The sequence below is a fragment of the Hylobates moloch genome, unplaced genomic scaffold (assembly GCF_009828535.3).
Source record: "Hylobates moloch isolate HMO894 unplaced genomic scaffold, HMol_V3 SCAFFOLD_15, whole genome shotgun sequence".
Lineage (NCBI taxonomy): Eukaryota > Metazoa > Chordata > Mammalia > Primates > Hylobatidae > Hylobates > Hylobates moloch.
The window spans coordinates 53,407,464-53,424,296 of record NW_026652290.1 but is presented as its reverse complement, the minus strand read 5'-3'; the positions used below and the strand labels follow the sequence as shown (position 1 = coordinate 53,424,296).

The 16,833-nt window shown below is 46.1% G+C and overlaps 1 protein-coding gene and 1 pseudogene across 2 annotated transcripts in view; both read right to left on the bottom strand.

The window, feature by feature from the left end:
* Positions 1 to 223: 223 nt before the first annotated feature.
* On the bottom strand, positions 224 to 5,125 carry LOC116483142 (uncharacterized; annotated as a pseudogene).
* Positions 5,126 to 6,178: 1,053 nt separating this feature from the next.
* The window catches only part of PAIP2B (poly(A) binding protein interacting protein 2B), a 48,766-nt gene continuing 38,111 nt past the window's right edge, over positions 6,179 to 16,833 (bottom strand). For both annotated transcript variants that reach the window (XM_032176889.2, XM_058428778.1), the window contains exon 4: positions 6,179 to 16,445. In XM_032176889.2, the coding sequence (XP_032032780.1) occupies positions 16,389 to 16,445 (57 nt within the window). In that variant the 3' untranslated portion in view covers positions 6,179 to 16,388. The remainder of the gene's footprint in view (positions 16,446 to 16,833) is intronic.

Genomic DNA, 16,833 nt, shown 5'->3' with positions numbered 1-16,833 from the left:
TCCAGAGTGCTCATAGTGTGGGTTTGGTGCAGAACTGGGTATGAGGTGGTGCTTTCCCTAAGAAGAAACAGGGCTGAGATCGGGGATTTTCTGGGTTCAGAGTTAGACCTATGGAGTGCAAGGTTCCTCTGAGACACCAAATGAAGTGGTCCAGCTGGCAGCTGGCTCCTGGTCTGGAGCTTCAAGGAGAGGTCTCAGCTCAGAGCCACATTCAAAAGCCAGCTTAAACGCAGCCTCCTGCAGGGAGCCCCCGGAGCTTCCACAGCCTCAGATCTGCCCCCTGCGTACCCCAGATCTCTTGCCAAGTGGCGTTTGGGTCTTCATGTCATCTCCCTCCCATGTCTGGGAGTAGAGGTACAGGAACTTGAGCTTGTGTACTCTGGTGTCTTCAGGGAGAATGTGTTAGGTAGAGGGGAGGCGGCTTGGAAAGAGGGAGACTCAGAGGAGAGTCAAGGACATCTGAGCAGGTGAGCCTGGGAGCAGGAAAAGGGATGAGAGTGAGCAGTGGAAACTACTGGGGCAGGAGAGCAGGTGGAAGGATCAGGGAATGAGGGGGGCTGGAGAGGTGGGGGTGGGGATGCTGGTGAGGGGCTGCCTGCCTCCCGCAAGGGCCAGTTCACCTGGTCGCCCCAAACCCCTCCCTCTGAGGGTGGGGCCAGAGGGCCCAGAACACGGATCAACCCAATTGGGCAGGCATGAGGTGGACTTGGGTGGGTGCTGGGCTGGACTCCGGGCCCTGGGGAGCAGCTGCCACCCTGCCTATTCCATCCACTTTCCAACTCACTGCCTATTGGAGCAGATGCAATATGGGGTGCCTTGTGAAAGATGCTCCTAGTGCACTTGCTGCCTGCTGACCCTCCCCCAGACTGCCCCGAGCTCTCCAGAGGGCGGTCCTGTGGAGGCTTGGCCTAGATTCTGAGCCCTGCCTCTCACACCTGGGACCCCTCCCCCAGAGGCGCTGCTTGAGTACCCTGGAAGCCAGTCTGTAGCCTCAGGCTAGAGCTGGGTCCCTCCCACAGCCCTTCTTTAGCGTATCTATTTGGACTGACTGCTCATTTCATAGAGAGGGGTGTGTCTTGCCCCAGCCCATCTGGCATATCTAAGGCAGCTGTGGTGTCAGAATCTGCAGCTCCCATCCCCCAGCTTTGCAATACTAGGGGAGGCTGGATCCCACGTCTCTGAAGTCCCACCGGACTGGTGAGATGGGGCTCCAGGGTCCAGGGCTGCTCTGCAGGCTGTGGGGCTCATCTCCAGCTCCGAGCCCACCTGGTGTGCTCAAGTTGCTCACCTTTGGGCCTGTCCTGCCTCTCAGGCATTCAGCTGACCCCGAGGGACTCTCCCTCATCTTGACCACCAGTTATGGGACCTAAGTTAGAGGTTCCCAGAACCTTAGACCATTTGGCCCAACCCTCCATTTTTCAGCTGGGGAAACTGAAACCAAAGAGGGGAAGCAACTTTCCCAAGGACCCCCAGCAAGTCAGAGGCAGAACCGGGTCTAGCAGCCTCCTCCCGACAGAGGTCCTCCCTGACCCCTGAGCCTTTACTGCCTTGTTAACTTCCCCATCTCTGATGACAGCTTCACCTCCCTACAGGAACCTTGCCTACCCCCACCCCTACCTCCTGCCACCCCTATGGTGGGTCTCTGTCCAAGGAAGATGTAGCCCTGGTCCTCTAGGCTGACTGGGGCTCAGAGGAAAAGCCTGGCCCAGAGTGTAGGAGCTAGAAGGGCCCTTGCAATTCAGGTGGGGAAACTGAGGCCCAAAGAAGGCAGTCCTCACATTTGAACTCTGCCTGGAGAAGGGCTGGGTCTCCTTCCTGAGTGGTAGGTTTGACTTCATCAGCCTGGCCCTCAGTCAAGGTGATGGTCCAGGCGCACCACACCTCGAGGTGGGTGACCAGAGGCGGCGGTGCCATAAAATGCATTTCCTGGGAGATCCACCCCGGAAGCGCAAAACATTCCAGGGCTGGTGATTTGGGCAAGCCCCCTTCCCTCTCGGCCCAGTTTCCCCATTTCTGCAATAGCTGTATTGGAGGAGACTTCTCTCTGAGACTGAGCCGCAGATTTGCTCCCGGGTGCCTATACCGCCCAGGTTGCCGGCTCCTCTGCCCCCACTCTTCAAGAAAGTCACCTCTTAGGTGAGGAAGGAGCCTCGGCCCTGTTGGGAGTGGGAGTTGGTGAACCCTCAGCCTCCCAGACCACTGGGGATGACCCAGGCTGCCTGCAAAGATGGTGTCATACATGGCTGCTCCCCAGCCCACAGACACCCACCATGGAGGGTGACACTGGCTCTCCCAGTGGCTCTGAGAAGAGGCAGCCCCCACTCCAAACCTCAGAGCCACCCACGCCTTCCCTCACCCCAAAGAGGCTTTTAGGAAAATGAATCATCTCAAGTTCATACCCATGGGGGTTGCTGAAAGAAAGGACAGTGCGGGGTGAGCTGGCATGAAGGAGTGCTGCTCTCTGCAGACTTTGCAGGGAGGTCACTTAGGAAAAAGGAGTGGAATCTGGGAGAGTGAATAGCTTAGGGTTAAAGGGAGGGGATGGGGCTGGAGTGGGCTGGCCTGTGCTCCCCCTTGGGCCTTCCAGACTGGGCTCAGGTGATTCAAGGGAGCAAGCACAACCCTCTCCCAACCAGAGAGTTCTTGCCACATTTTGGAATTGGTGCCATTCCCTTGGGGGTTGGGGGGCAGCCCCCACCGCTGGACCTGGCTGGAACTGCTGCCTCAATTCTGGATCCAAAAGGGCCTCTGGCAGCTTCTCCATCTCCCTCTCAGTCCAGCCTCTTATCTCCTTCCCCGTGTGGGCCCCAACAGGCAAATCTGACAACTGGAGAACAAGGCAAGAAGGGTAGGGTCTGAGGGGATGACCATCTTAAAAAGGCAGCTCTGCCACCTTCTCTCCAGGACTCTCAGTCTTGCTTTCATATTGCCCCTTGGACATCATTTTGCTATAATCTAACATGTTGACTTATGGTCTTTAAAAACAATAACATTGTTGACGTGGAGAAGACTTCCCCTTTGGAATTGTTTGGAGAAGTTAGGTTTGAGGGCATCCTCTCTTCTGCAAACTGCAGCAGTAATAGGTGAGATATATAAAGTAAATAAAGGTCAGGTGCAGTGGCTCACGCCTGTAATCCCAGCACTTTGAGAGGCCGAGGCAGGAGGATCACTTGAAGTCAGGAGTTCAAGACCAGCCTGGCCAACATGGTGAAACCCCATCTCTACTAAAAAAAAAATACAAAAATTAGCTGGACATGGTGGTGGGTGCCTGTAATCCAAGCTACTCAGGAGGCTGAGGCAGTAAAATCTCTTGAACCTGGGAGGTGGAGGTTGCAGTGAGCCAAGATCACACCACTGCACTCCAGCCTAGGCGACAGAGTGAGGCTCCATCTTAAAAAAAAAAAAAAAAAAAAAGAAGGAAATAAACATTTTAAATTGGAAAGAAAAGTTCCTGTATTTGCAGACCATATAATTATCTACGAAGAAAATTCAGAAGAATATACAGATAAATTATTAAGACTAGTAAGAGAGTTAGCAAGGTTGTTGAATTCAAGATCAACTTAAAAAAATGATTAGCATTCCTATACATCAGTAATAACAAATTAAGAAAATGTAATAGAAAAAGAGATTCTATTCACAATAGCAACAAAACCCTGAGAATATATCTAGCAAAATATACACAAGACCTTTCATGAAGAGTATTGCTATAGCCTGAATGTGCCTCCCAAAATTCATCTGTTAAAACTTAATTGCCAAGGTGATAGCATGAAGAAGTGGGGCCTTTAAAAAGTGATTAAGTCATAAGGGCAAGCCCTCATGCATGAGATTAGTGCCTTATAAAAGGGCTTAAGGATAGTGGTAAATCTGCCTTCTGCCACCATAGGTTTAAATAGTATTTTAAAATAATATTTTCATACAAGTATTAGTACACCAGGCATATTGTTCCTGCATCTTGCTGGTATCCTTTTTCTTTCTCGAGACATGGTCTTGCTCTGTCACCCAGGCTGGAGTGCAGTGGCACAGTCATAGCTCACTGTGGCCTCGACCTCATGGACCCAAGTGATCCTCCCACCTCAGTCTCCCAAGTAGCAGAGACCACGGGTGTGCACCACCATGCCCAGATAATTGTTTTATTTTCGTAGAGATGTGGTCTCACTATGTTGCCCAGGCTGGTCTCAAACTCCTCAGCTCAAGCCCTTCTCCTACCTGGGCCTCCCAAAGTGCTGGGATTACAGGTGTGAGTCACTGTGCCTGGTCATGGGATTCTTAATAATATGTCTTGGAGATTGTTTCCTATCATTATATTTAGAGCTACCTCACTCTTTTAACAACTGCATATAATTCCACTGCATGAATGTATCATAATTTATTTATCTGGTCCTTTTAAGCGGACATTTAGGGTTTTTTAAATCTTTTTCAGTTATGAACAGTGCTACAGTAAATGTCTTTTTCATATTTTTAAGATGAGTTTTTAAAGTCAATGTACTAGAAGAAGGAAGGACGCAGGTTTCTTACCCATTCCATTCTGGACTGCATTTTTAGAGGAAATTGTGCTATCTGGAGAACCATATTTGGCTCAGAGGATCAGGAGTGCTTGGATCCTACCCTGGTCTAACTCTTCCCTCCCCTACAACTGGGCCGATGACAGATGGAGAAAATAAACAAGGAACATCTCATTCTTAGAGGGGCTGAAAATCTAAGGCCATGCTCTCTGGAGGACACCCCTTCCCATAACCCAGGGTTTCTCTTTGACATTTTGGACTAGATACAGCTCTGTTCTGAGGGCTGTCCTGTGCACTGTAGCATGTTTAGTAGCATCCCTGACCTTGACCCACTAGATACCAGCAGCACCTTCTCCCTAGTTGTGACAATATCTCCTGGCTGAGACCTACTGCTCTAACCCAACATGGACCTCAGAATCCCACCCCCCACAGGCTGGCACAGGGGCAGGAGCCTGAGGCACCAGAAGTGCTTGGCCCAGAATAGTAGTGGAAGTGAGATGACCAGGCTTAGCACAGCAGGTTCAGCCTGTCCTGCCAAAGGAGGCTCATGGAGACAGCGGTACCCCTGAGGGCCCCAAGTGTAGATCCTTTTCATAGTGGTCCCCCTGCCCATTGGCAGACATGGCCCCATGGCACCCTGGCATCTATCCAAACATACAGTGACCTCTGCATGAAGGATGGGGTGGGAAGCTGGGGGAGATCTGGAGGCTATACTCATACATGCGCAGAGCAAACCAATGGAACTGCCGACCACAGGTGGCCTCCATCAGAATCTGGACAGTAGATGTGAACTTTGCTTTCATGTCAGGGTCTGAGGACAAAGCTGATAGAGTTGGCATTTTTTCCCCATGCTTCTAGATCAGGCCATATTTGACTCCATGATCAGCCTATATGTCTTTAACTGACTTGAACCAGGGGTGATAGATAATCCACGCCCCATTTCCTTAGATGGTTGGTCTTCACTTTCCCTCTGGTTGGCTCATAGGAATTATGTAATTTTTTGTATTCATCTGATTTGTTGATGTGGGACACCAAGAGGGAGGAATTTGGCACTCAAACATAAAGGTGAATGTCACAAATAGAGGCCAGTGGAGGGTGGGAGGCTCCCAGGGGAGGCATTGCCCAATGCAGGGTAAAGATTACAATGTCAGGCTAAGGCTTTCTAATGAAGCTCCTGGTTGTCATGTGGTGGCAGAGGGGAGAGCTGAAATCAGGATTGTGAGGTGTGGCTGAAATGTTGAAATGTCCGCTGCAGCTCCAGGTGAGAGAGGCCCAAGACTTAGGATGGCAACAGAATCTCCCAAGATCCAGCAAGCCAAGCAAGCTTCTACTTTCTTGAGGTTCCCCCCAACCCATAAATATCACAGCTTTTGCCAGCCACAGTGGCTCATGCCTATAATCCCAGCACTTTGGGAGGCTGAAGCAGGAGGATTGCTCGAGCCCAGGAGTTTGAGACCAACCTGGGCAACATGGTAAGACCTTGTCTCTACAATAAAAAATACAAAAATTAGCTGGGCGTGGTGGCGTACACCTATAGTCCCACCTACTCAGGAGGCTGAGGTGGGAGGATCACTTGAGCCCTCAAGGCAGAGGTTGCAGTGAGCTGAGATCACACCACTACACTCCAGCCTGGGTGGGAGAGGGAGACCCTGTCTCAAACAACAACAACAACAACAACAAAACATAGCACACAGCTTTGAAAAGAGATGGGGTGACAAAGATCACAGAACAAAGGGTTAACAAAAGAACTGGGTTGGGCTGAATGTGGTGGCCTACGGCTGTAATCCCAGCACTTTGGGAGGTCAAGATGGGCAGATCACCTGAGGTTAGGAGTTTGAGACCAGCCTGGCCAACATGGTGAAACCCCATCTCTACTAAAAATACAAAAATTAGCCCAACGTTGTCGCACGCGCCTATAATCCCAGCTACTCTGGAGGCTGAGGCAGGAAGATCACTTGAACCCAGGAGGCGGAGGTTGCAGTGCGCAGAATCTAGCCACTGCACTCCAGCCTGGGTGACAGAGCAAAACTCAAAAGAGGGCAAAGGAGGTACAGCTTTCAAATATTCAGACTTTTGCAACTGGAAAATTTAAGAAAAAAGCCATTTTATTTTTAGCGTACATATAAAAGTTGTATGGTTTGTGGTTTTGCTTTTATTTTGAATTTCCTCCTGGGGAGAAGCATCAAAGCATCTTCAGTGCTTAGACCTGGGAAGGTCAAAGTCCATCCTGGAGATCCAGTCACAACCACAGGACCACAGAAGGGCAGAGCTGGGAGGGCCTGCGGAGGTCACTGCATCCACCCACCCCACTCCTGGAACCATACAGGCTGGGCAGTCCAGGCCAATTCAAGCATTCCCTTCTGGTTCTATCAAGAAAGTCTAGGAGGGGAGTGGAGAGCTGCAGAGGGGAAGGAGGGAGGTGATCAGAAGGAGGAGGAGGAGCAGGAGGAGGAAGTAGACGTGAAAGAGGAGGGTGGCAGGATGACAGAAATTTTTGCTCTTCCTGGCACCCTGCTCCTACCCCTGGACCTGAGCCTTCCCAGGTGCTGTGCACTGAATGTCTGTATCCTGCATGATGGGATTAGTGCCCTTATAGGAAGAAACATAAGCAAGCATGCCTTCTCTCTCTCTCTGCCATGTGAGGATATAGCAAGGAGGCGTCCGTATGAGAAACCAAGAAAAGAGTCCTCACCCAGTCCCAACCATGCTGAAAGCCTGATCGCAGACTTCCCAGCCTCTAGAACTATGAGAAATAAATTAGTGTCTAAGCTACCTGGTAATTCATTATAATTTGTTACAGCAGCCTGAGCTGACTAAGGCACCAGGCTACCTAAGTGACTTGACTGCCTGCTCGCTCTTTGCTGTCCAGACCATGAGGACTCTGGTTCTCTGCCCCTTTCTCTGGCCGCTCCTTCTCTGTGTGCCATCCTTCCTGCAGTCTGCAGCCTGTGCTGCTCCTTACTCCACTGTTCTTGGCCATCTCTTCCATCTGTGAGCACTCCCTCCTTTAGTACCAATTATAATCTATGGCAGTGGGGCTTGACCTTGGACAGACCCACACACACCCCTCCAGAGACTCTGAGTGATTGGTCTGGGATGCAGCCTGGCCATACAGCATTCTGGAAGCTCCTCAGGGCATTCTAATATAGCCCACTGGGCAGTAAAGTGTTAGACTATTATCTGATGATAATAGGTTAAGGATGGGATGGGGAATTTTCGTTTCTATTATACTAAACAGCTTGAGTAATTTCTGCTGCAGAGGTCCAGCATCTGCACTAGAGGGAGCTCTACACTATAGCTGGTAAGTTCTGATTAGGCCCTCTAAGACGTCTTGAACACTACTTTGTTGCCCAAGTCAGATGACAATGTTCTTTCACAGTGTAGCATTCATGTAGAACAGAATAGTAACAGCTCTCCTTCCATCAGCTCTGGCCCAATACTGTAAGCTGGAGCTTTGAGCAATAAGAACTCCAGCCAGGCCCTTCTGAAAGAACAGCCAGCCATCTTCACATCCAGCTATGACCAAATCACTGTGGTCTAGCACTCAGCAAGTCTCCAGTTCAGCACCTGGTAAAAAGCTTGCAGAGAGGACAAGGACACAGCAGAGGCATCTTTGCTATATCCCACAGTCTTGATAAAACTGCTGGGTTATTAATGAGTGGTGAGCTTTGGAGATTTTTAAAAATATGCTCTCACGATGAGGATCAAACAGCATTTTGGTGAATATTTTCTTCACCAAATGCTTTACATATTATGTAAATATTTTATTCACCAAATGCTTATAAATTAGAGTTTATAACTACTGAGATCTACTTATGTTCTTCAGAATATGGTCATCACTTTTCCTTAGAATTGTCTAGACTACAATTCCAGTTGGACAGTGGAGGTTTTAGTGGAGGAGCACATCTTGATTTTTTTAGTCCCAGCATATGTGTTAAAAAATGCTGAAAAAAGGCAGTATTAAAGTGCATAAGGTCAGATGTGTTCCTAGTTCCTGTCACATTTAGGAGATGTGATGAGGCCCCTTACTCCCCAGTTATTAAGGCTCTATTAGACAGGCTGCAGTGCAGAAAATCACGAGTGATTTTTAAAAATTTTATTTTACAGGCCCGGTGCGGTGGCTCATGCCTGTAATCCCAGCACTTTGGGAGGCTGAGGCAGGTGTATCATGAGGTCAGGATTTCGAGACCAGCCTGGCCAACATGATGAAACCCCATCTCTACTAAAAATACAAAAGATTAGCTGGGCATGGTGGCAGGCACCTGTAATCCCAACTACTCAGGACGCCGAGGCAGGAGAATTGCTTGAACCCAGGAGGTGGAGGATGCAGTGAGCCGAGACCACGCCACCGCACTCCAGCCTGGGCAACAGAGTGAGACTCTGTCTCCAAAAAAATTTTTTTATTTTGCAGGTAGGGTCTCACTTTTGCTTAGGCTAGAGTACAGTGGCATGATCGTAGCTCACTGCAGTGTTGAATTCCTGAGCTCAAGCGATCCTCCCATCTCAGCCTTCCAAGTAGCTGGGACTATAGGCATGTACCACCACGCCTGGCTAATTCTGTCATTTTTTTGTAGAGATGGGTCTTGCTATGCTGCCCAGGCTGGTCTCGAACTCCTGGCTTCAAGCAATCCTGCTGTCTTGGGCTCCCAAAGTGCTAGGATTATAGGTGTGAGCCACCATGCCCAGCCCAAAAGTGATTTTTGCTGAGTTTCTCCCCTTTTAATTTTAAATGTAGTGTCCTTTCCTCAACAAACTATTAGGAGATATCCATGGGATTTTGTATTACCAAGGCATTAGAGATGTATACATTCATCTGATCTGAGCCTGCAACAGCCCTGTGATGAGTCAAGAGAACTTGGAACAAGCATTGGAATGAGGCTAGCACTGCCTTATCTCCCTGTGTGATCTCAAGGATAGTACGGCCTCATCTGTCCCATTCATTCAGCAAATATTTATTGAATGTCTTGTAGGTGTGATGAGTACTCTAGGGATTAAAAATAAGTACACCTTTTTTCCAGTAGTGAAAATTCATGGAACTGCACACAAAATATCTGTACCTTTCTGTAACATTATACTTCAACTAAGTTAATGAAATTTTATCTTTAATGGAATTTTTAAAATGAATACACCATCCACCTCTTCAAGAAAGTTACATTCTAATAAACTCTATATACACAAAACTACACATAAGTATACTATTTTAAAAAGCTATAAATAGGCAAGCTCAGAATACCCCAACCTCCACCCTCTGCTTTTAGGAAGGAGGCAAAGAAATGATAGGGCTCAGCAAAACCCATGGGCCCTGGGCTGGTCCCATATAATTTTTTAACCATATGATAAAGCCCCTCAAGAAATCACTGGGAGATTTGAGCAAGGTTTAAGTTGAAATAATTAGGCATCACCAAACCATAATCACAACAGCAGGGACTGTGGCTGCTGCTCCAAATCTGCCTAACAAAAGCAGCACAATCTTTAATACCTGTGCAGCTTTGTAAATGGAGACAGGATACTCTTTTTTGAAAGCTGAGATTCCCTGTCTAGTCTGGGGGAAGAAAAAATGGGTCTGGTAACCCTCGTAGCCCTTGTCCCTAAGAGAATGCTTGACATGTAGCAGGCTGTCAAACTTGTTCAATAGTTGAAAGGCAGATAGGGAATACTTGTTTTCTAGGTAGGTAGTCAGTTTTGCCCAGAAACAGGAAAGCAAATGCCTAGTTTCCCTTCTAGCCCAAAGATGTCACTGCCTCTTTGTTCAAAGTTGGACATACAATTGCCACTATTGGCTACCATGTATTAAGTGCCTATTATGTGCCAGGCAGTATTTTAAAATTCTGTCATTATAGTTCCAGGGGACAGGTGCTCCACCTTTACAAATAAAGAGGTTATTTGTAAATAAAATGCAGGCCAATGGCACAAAGTAGTGAAGGTGGGATTCACTCGGGTCTGTCACTTCCAAGCCCATGTTTTCTACTTTGCAACCCTATTTGAAAGGAAAACTGCAACGAGATTATGGCCCATGAGACAACTTATGTGTGAGACAAAAAGTTTCACACCTCCCCCCGCCCCAAACACACACGGTATGACACAGTGATCCAATCTTAGGCAAAAGGGTACCACTGCCAGCAAATGCATTTAACATTTTATTGAGATTTTCAACAGCTGCCTTTTGGTTTGTATAGCAAATTTTTTACAAAGTAACTTTTTTCCATTTTTGATATTTTTATGAAAATTATTTTCTTCGGTTTAAAAGCCCTGTCCCTCCCCCAAAGAAGGGTTAATAACTACCAAGTAATGATTAGGAAAACAAAAGCAAAAACAGCTTTTAAACACTTGTGAAACAGGGTAAGCGTCCAAAGTCAAGACCTTCTGGGCCCAATGGAGGTGCTGGGCTGCTCCGGGACACCATCACCACTTCACCATCCACAACACCCTCAAGAGCTGAGCAGCCCTGCACAGGCCCTGGGGGGCTTCCTGTTCCACAAGCTCCACTCCCTTTTTCCTCTCCATCTTTGCTGTTGGGCCTCCCCTCCAAATCTGCCTAACAAAGGCAGCACCATCTTTAATACCTGTGCAGCTTTGTCAATGGAGCCAAGATACTCTATTTTGAAAGCTGAGATCCCTGTCCAATCTGGGGGAGGAAAAATTATCCAATGTAGCATGGATGGTTTCACTTTCTTGTCCACTCAGACACATGTTCATACTTATTAAATGGATTTATCGGATGCTTCAAAACTCCTGATGTGTAGTAGCACAAAAGTTCCTTGTAAAAAAAGAAGTTGCAAAATTATAAAAATTTCTGCAGCAGTTCTGGCTCTGGATGACAAAGCTTGTTCTGATTAGTAGCTTTTTTGACATACACAGCAGCTTTCCCTATAAGTCCTATGTTCAGAGGGTTCCGTTTAGACAACAGGAAGTTGGAATCCAAGTTTAAAAGGCTCTCTGCTGACAAAATGTGGTATATCCATCAACAGAATTCTACTCAGCAATAAAAGGAACAAACTACCAAAACATGTTATATGTCATGGCCGAACCTCAAAAACATTAGCTAAGCAAAAAAGCCAGACCCAAGAGACCACATATTCTATGATTCCATTGATTTGAACTGTCCAGAAAAGGCAAATTTATAGAGAAAGTAGATTAGTGGTTGCTGGGGGTAAGAACAGGATTAACTGTAAAAGTGCATGAAGGATCTTAATGGGAGGGATAAAAATGTTCTAAAACTGAGTAATAGTTATAGCTACACCACTGAGGAAAGTTACTAAAATCACTGAATTGTACACTTGAAATGGGTGTTTTATGATTTGTAACATATGCCTCATTAAAGTTGTTTTAAGAAAAGAATTCCCTGCCTCCCAAACCATCCTTCAAGCATTAAACATTTTTGAAGACTCATAATCAACAGGACAGAATAACTACTTAGTGATGATTTGCAGAGTGAAATATTTTACTGTTTTATAGTAAGCACATTTTAGTATCTGTACACTAGTAAAATGTTAAGATTTTATCTCATTTTTGTCATATTTGCCTAAAATGTTTATTTTTATTTAAAAAGTAGCCAATAGGAAGGTAGGATTGGGGAGAAAGCTCAGTAAATGTCACAAAGGAGATTCCTAGTAACAAAATCTGAGGGAGCTTTTTCTTTTAAAATAAAGATGATGCATCTGTCCCTTTACAGATTTCTCTCCTGTCCCCTGGGACTGGGGAAGGTGAATCTCCTGCCTGACACTTTGTAGAGATGAGTGTATCCAGCTGTTCTATTCCCATGATTCCTCTAAAGACCAGACTGACTGGGAATAGCAGTAGGGGTTTGGCCAGTGAGGGCAGGTGGCCAAGTGGTGTGCAGGAAACTTGCATGTTTCCCTGGGTTGGCTTCCTTCTTCCCTGTCCCTGCCACCAATAGCAGCTTCATTGTGAGAAGACTAAAACAAAGGAAAAAAACCCCAAAAAACTGTTTCCAAATTGTAACTAACCAAGTCTGTGTAGGAAATTCACAAGGCAGCAGAGCAGAGGCTGCAGAGGTGCTCTGTCTACCGGGAGAACTAATGATCCCTGTGAGCAACGCAGGGTGCAATGAGTCACACGGGGAAATGTGGACAGAGGCAGAAGGACATCAAGGCCCTCACTACACACCAAATTAGAGTCAATCCTCCTGTTCTCCCCACCTACTTCCGAAACTAATGACGTCCACGTTATCCCAGAGGAGAGCGGCTAGGGACACTCAGTCCTTCCCAATATGTGGACATCTCCAAATCTTGGTTAAATCTGTCAGATTTCTAACAGTTCCAATACCTCAATATCACCTAAACTGAGAAAGATTATTAGCCCGTGATGGTGGGACCCTTACTAAAGAAGGTCTGCCCCCTCCTCGCAGTAGGGTAGACTCCTGGGTTCCTGATGGTTCAGGAGCCTGGGCTGTCATTTGTCTACCTGGGGTTTGTAGCAGCCCTAATACAAGAAGATTCATTCATGCTGTTTACTTTGGCGGCCTCTTCACACAACTTTCCTCTCTAACACGTGTTAATTGTCAGAGTATTCACGTCACCTCCTTACTTCCCAGCTTCTCCAAAATCAAAGCAATAGTAATAAACAATTTGGAAAATGTTGCTTAGCATTTTAAGCCATAGTTAGCATTATAAGCTTAATTAAAGAGACCCCAGGCTGGGGTGGCCCACCACACCCAGCCTATAATCCCAGCACTTTGGGAGGCTGAGGTGGAAGAATCACTGGAGCACAACAATTCAAGAGTAGCTTGGGAAATAAAGCAAGATCCAGTCTCTGCGAAAAATAAAAATAATAAAAATAATTAACTGGCCGTGGTGGTGCGTACCTGTTGTCCCAGCTACTCAGGAGGCTGAGATGGGAGGATTGCTTGAGCCTAGGAATTTGATGCTGCAGTGAGCTATGGTCATACCACTGCCCTCCAGCCTGGGTGACAGAGTGAGACTATGTCTCAAAAAAAAAAGAAAAAAAAAAAAAAGGAGGACCCCAGCTGCTGTGACTTTGGAAACTAAAGGTGCTACAAAGGTCAAGCCTTTCCTTAGGATCGTTTCTGGTTTCACCCTTATGTGATTCCCAAAACTCAACTATTATTGTCAGAAACTGGCCCAAAGACCCAGGGCTGCATTTGCCCAGGCCTAGGCTGTATCCTTGAATTTTCTGCTGCAGTTCAAAGGCCTGGAGAAACTGAAAGTGCATTCATTTGGGTTTTTTTCCCTTGAAAAGAAAGAGGTAAATTATTTTCATCTTGGAATTTTAGAGTTGAATAAATAATCCCAATAATTACAGATCAATCACTAATAAACTAACATTGGGACCAGCCAGATTGGCAACTGTTAAAAATACATGTTCCATTTCTATACAAATTCTCAAACTTCTAGCTGCCAATTTAAAAAAGTTTAAACAAAGTAGTGGCTTAAATTCAACATCGAAATTACCCCTTATAAATACAAGTCTCACCATTAAAGGGTAAAGGTGTCCAGTCTGGCTTGCTGGTTCTTCTCCTGTGAGAAAAGTCACTGACAGCTAGAGGCTCCCAGCCTTTCCCCAGTGAAGGTCCAACAAGACACGCATGCATTTTCTGCTAAGAAGGTAGCAAACTCTAACTAGCCTGCGTTGTGAGTGACAATTGTGCCCCCACCTCCCAACACAAATAGATGGCAAAAAGAGTTGGACTACAAGAGGAACCGCTGGAAGCAGAGTCCTATGCATTTAAAAAAGAATCAATCTGCTAGCTGCTTCCTATACCTGGAGTCAGCATGTTCAGTGTCTGAAGAGGACTAGAAATGCCAGCCCTCAGTGTCCATGCTAAACTGGCAGGAAGTTTTCATAGTCCTGACCAAATATACCTTGTGAAACCAGGCTGAAGACTGACATCCAAAACAAGACCAGCACAGCAGAAGGAAAGACAAGCTCCTTTCTCTCTGCAATCCCAACACATTTCTAACAGCCTTCAGATTTCTGAGCTTGGACAGGCTCATGGAGGATGAAGGAGGAAAAGCAGTCCCAGAAGGGAGAGATTTCCTCTATGCACTTGCAATGCCCTTTCCTTTTTAGAGGGAACAACCCAGCTGAAAGCTGAAGCTTGAATAAAGAAGTTTCTTTATTCATAGTCCTCCCTGAAAAAGAGTTAACAGTTTCATTCTCTCCACATAGAGGCTTTGGGAATTAATGTGTCTGTCTGGTAATGCAAGTTCTCTAAGCTACTCTCCTATGACATGTGACCTAACAAGGAAGGCAATTTTTTCAAATGATATAATCCTACAGATTCAAATAGGAAAAAATGTGTGTTTTAAATCTGGCATTAGCTTGTCACTGTTCAAAAAGTAACGAGAGCTCATAGGAGAATTTCTTCAGCTTTCCATACCCTAGTCCTTTCCTTCCAACCTCTGTCCCACATCCACATACTGAATTTATCCAACTTTATTTCAAGTTACATATCTTCTCCCTATTAGGCCTATCACACAAAACAGTAGCAATCAGAAAGAAGCCACTATTATCTTCAGGGCTCTCCAAGTCTTCATCCCTGGGAGAATGGCCTGGATGGCTCTCCTATACACCACACTGCCATCTACATCTCTATACACAAAGGCAGCTCCTGGCACCCAGTTTAGTTCCTTAGGGGTAGCAACAAAAGATCCCAGCAAGTTAAAGGCAGGAAAGACAAAGAAACACACCCTAAGAGGTCAATCTACGAAACTTGCAAAGCTGGGTATGTGGGAACAGTAAAATGTTTTAATAGCTGAAAAGATCCCAGAGGGTCAGGTACACAGTCACATGGGTCAAGCAGGACTCACTTTCCTAGGCTGGTTTTGAGTTCCTTTCCATAATTCTGTAATGTGGGGAGAAATATCCAAACTGTGAACTGAGCTTCTTACTAGTGTCCTGAAAACTATTTCCTTAAAAAAGTGCATAAACTTGTCTGAGGGATTTAAGACACCAGAAAGACCAAGTGTTGATGAGGCTGGAAAAAAAAAACTGTCCAAATAAAATTAAGACACAACAGATTCAAGGATGACTTCTGCAGGCTCATGCTAATTGCCAGCACAGCAGGCCTCCCCTATGCCTTTGGTAGCAATATCTTTTCTTAAAAAGGAGGCCAGGGAATAGACTTCATGAAAGTGAGGTGGCAGATCAACCCTAGTGCTCTTCTGCTTATAAATGGTGAGTCTGATGGTGGTGGTGAACACAGGCTTATGAACAGGACAACAGTAACTAAATGACTCAAGTGACAACCACCATCACAGCCCTACCTTCTGATTTACAACTTTCAGCAATCATCAAAAGTTACTGTAAACTAAGTACTTTAAGTCTGTGTTTTCTTGAATGGGGTTAAGGACAAACAGGCAAGGGCTCAACAGGACATTCGTTATCCCAGGTCATTGCAGGAGACCCCAGGGGTGGGGGAGCTGAGCCTCAAATTCCAGTTTGCACCACCTGCTCTTTCTGCTTGTCCCTTTTCCCATCCAACTCAATAGATTCCACAAAAAGCTCTCCAGGTGCTCACTGTCCCTGATAAATATACAGCAGGGTGAGAGGGGCATTTCCTAAATATCCAGTTTTTCTTGGTCAGCTTATTTTGTTTAAATACACACCACAGAACACTTCTGATGAAGGGGGGAAAATGCAATTTCCTTAACTCGAAAGAGCTATTTAAAAAAACAAAACAGGAAACTGTTCCAAACAAAAGTCAGCAGAACAAAATAGAAATACTCAGAGGCTTAGAATAAGACTGAGCATATTAGTTACTCAGAGTCACAGTATCGTGAGACCACCACTCCCCTTCCCGCTGTGCACCCGTCGCCCGCCCCATCCCCCCTTCAGCTCCACCATTTTGTGCATTACTATCCCCAGATGTGGGGACAGACAAGTCCTCCCCAAAGCTTTCTCGGCTCAGTACTTCTCTCCTGGAATAAACTCCTTGGCATCTGGGTTCAGGTTACTTTTGCTCTGAAATAAGAACCAAGAGACAGTAAATCCTAAGGCAAGCTGCATTTTAAAACTTACCCAGTCCATCATTATCAGTACCTTCCCCTTAGCTTTAGGGAGAAAAAGAAAGAAAATTCCTTGTAACTCAGGCTGTTATTGCTAGGTTATCTCAACTGCACCTGACATAGCCCTGAGCAAGCTCATCTTCTCCTTCCTTCTTTAGACTCTTGTTTCCTTCCTGATGCTTTCCAAAATCTCATCAGAGGCCTGTAAGTTCAACTCTAAGAAGAATTTTTCAATTCATTGAGTACCTTAACTTGGTGAAAACCAGGGTACTCCATCAGACCAGGTTGGATACCACAATCTCTATTTTTCTTCATCTTTCTGTACTCTCTTTGGTTCTTTACTC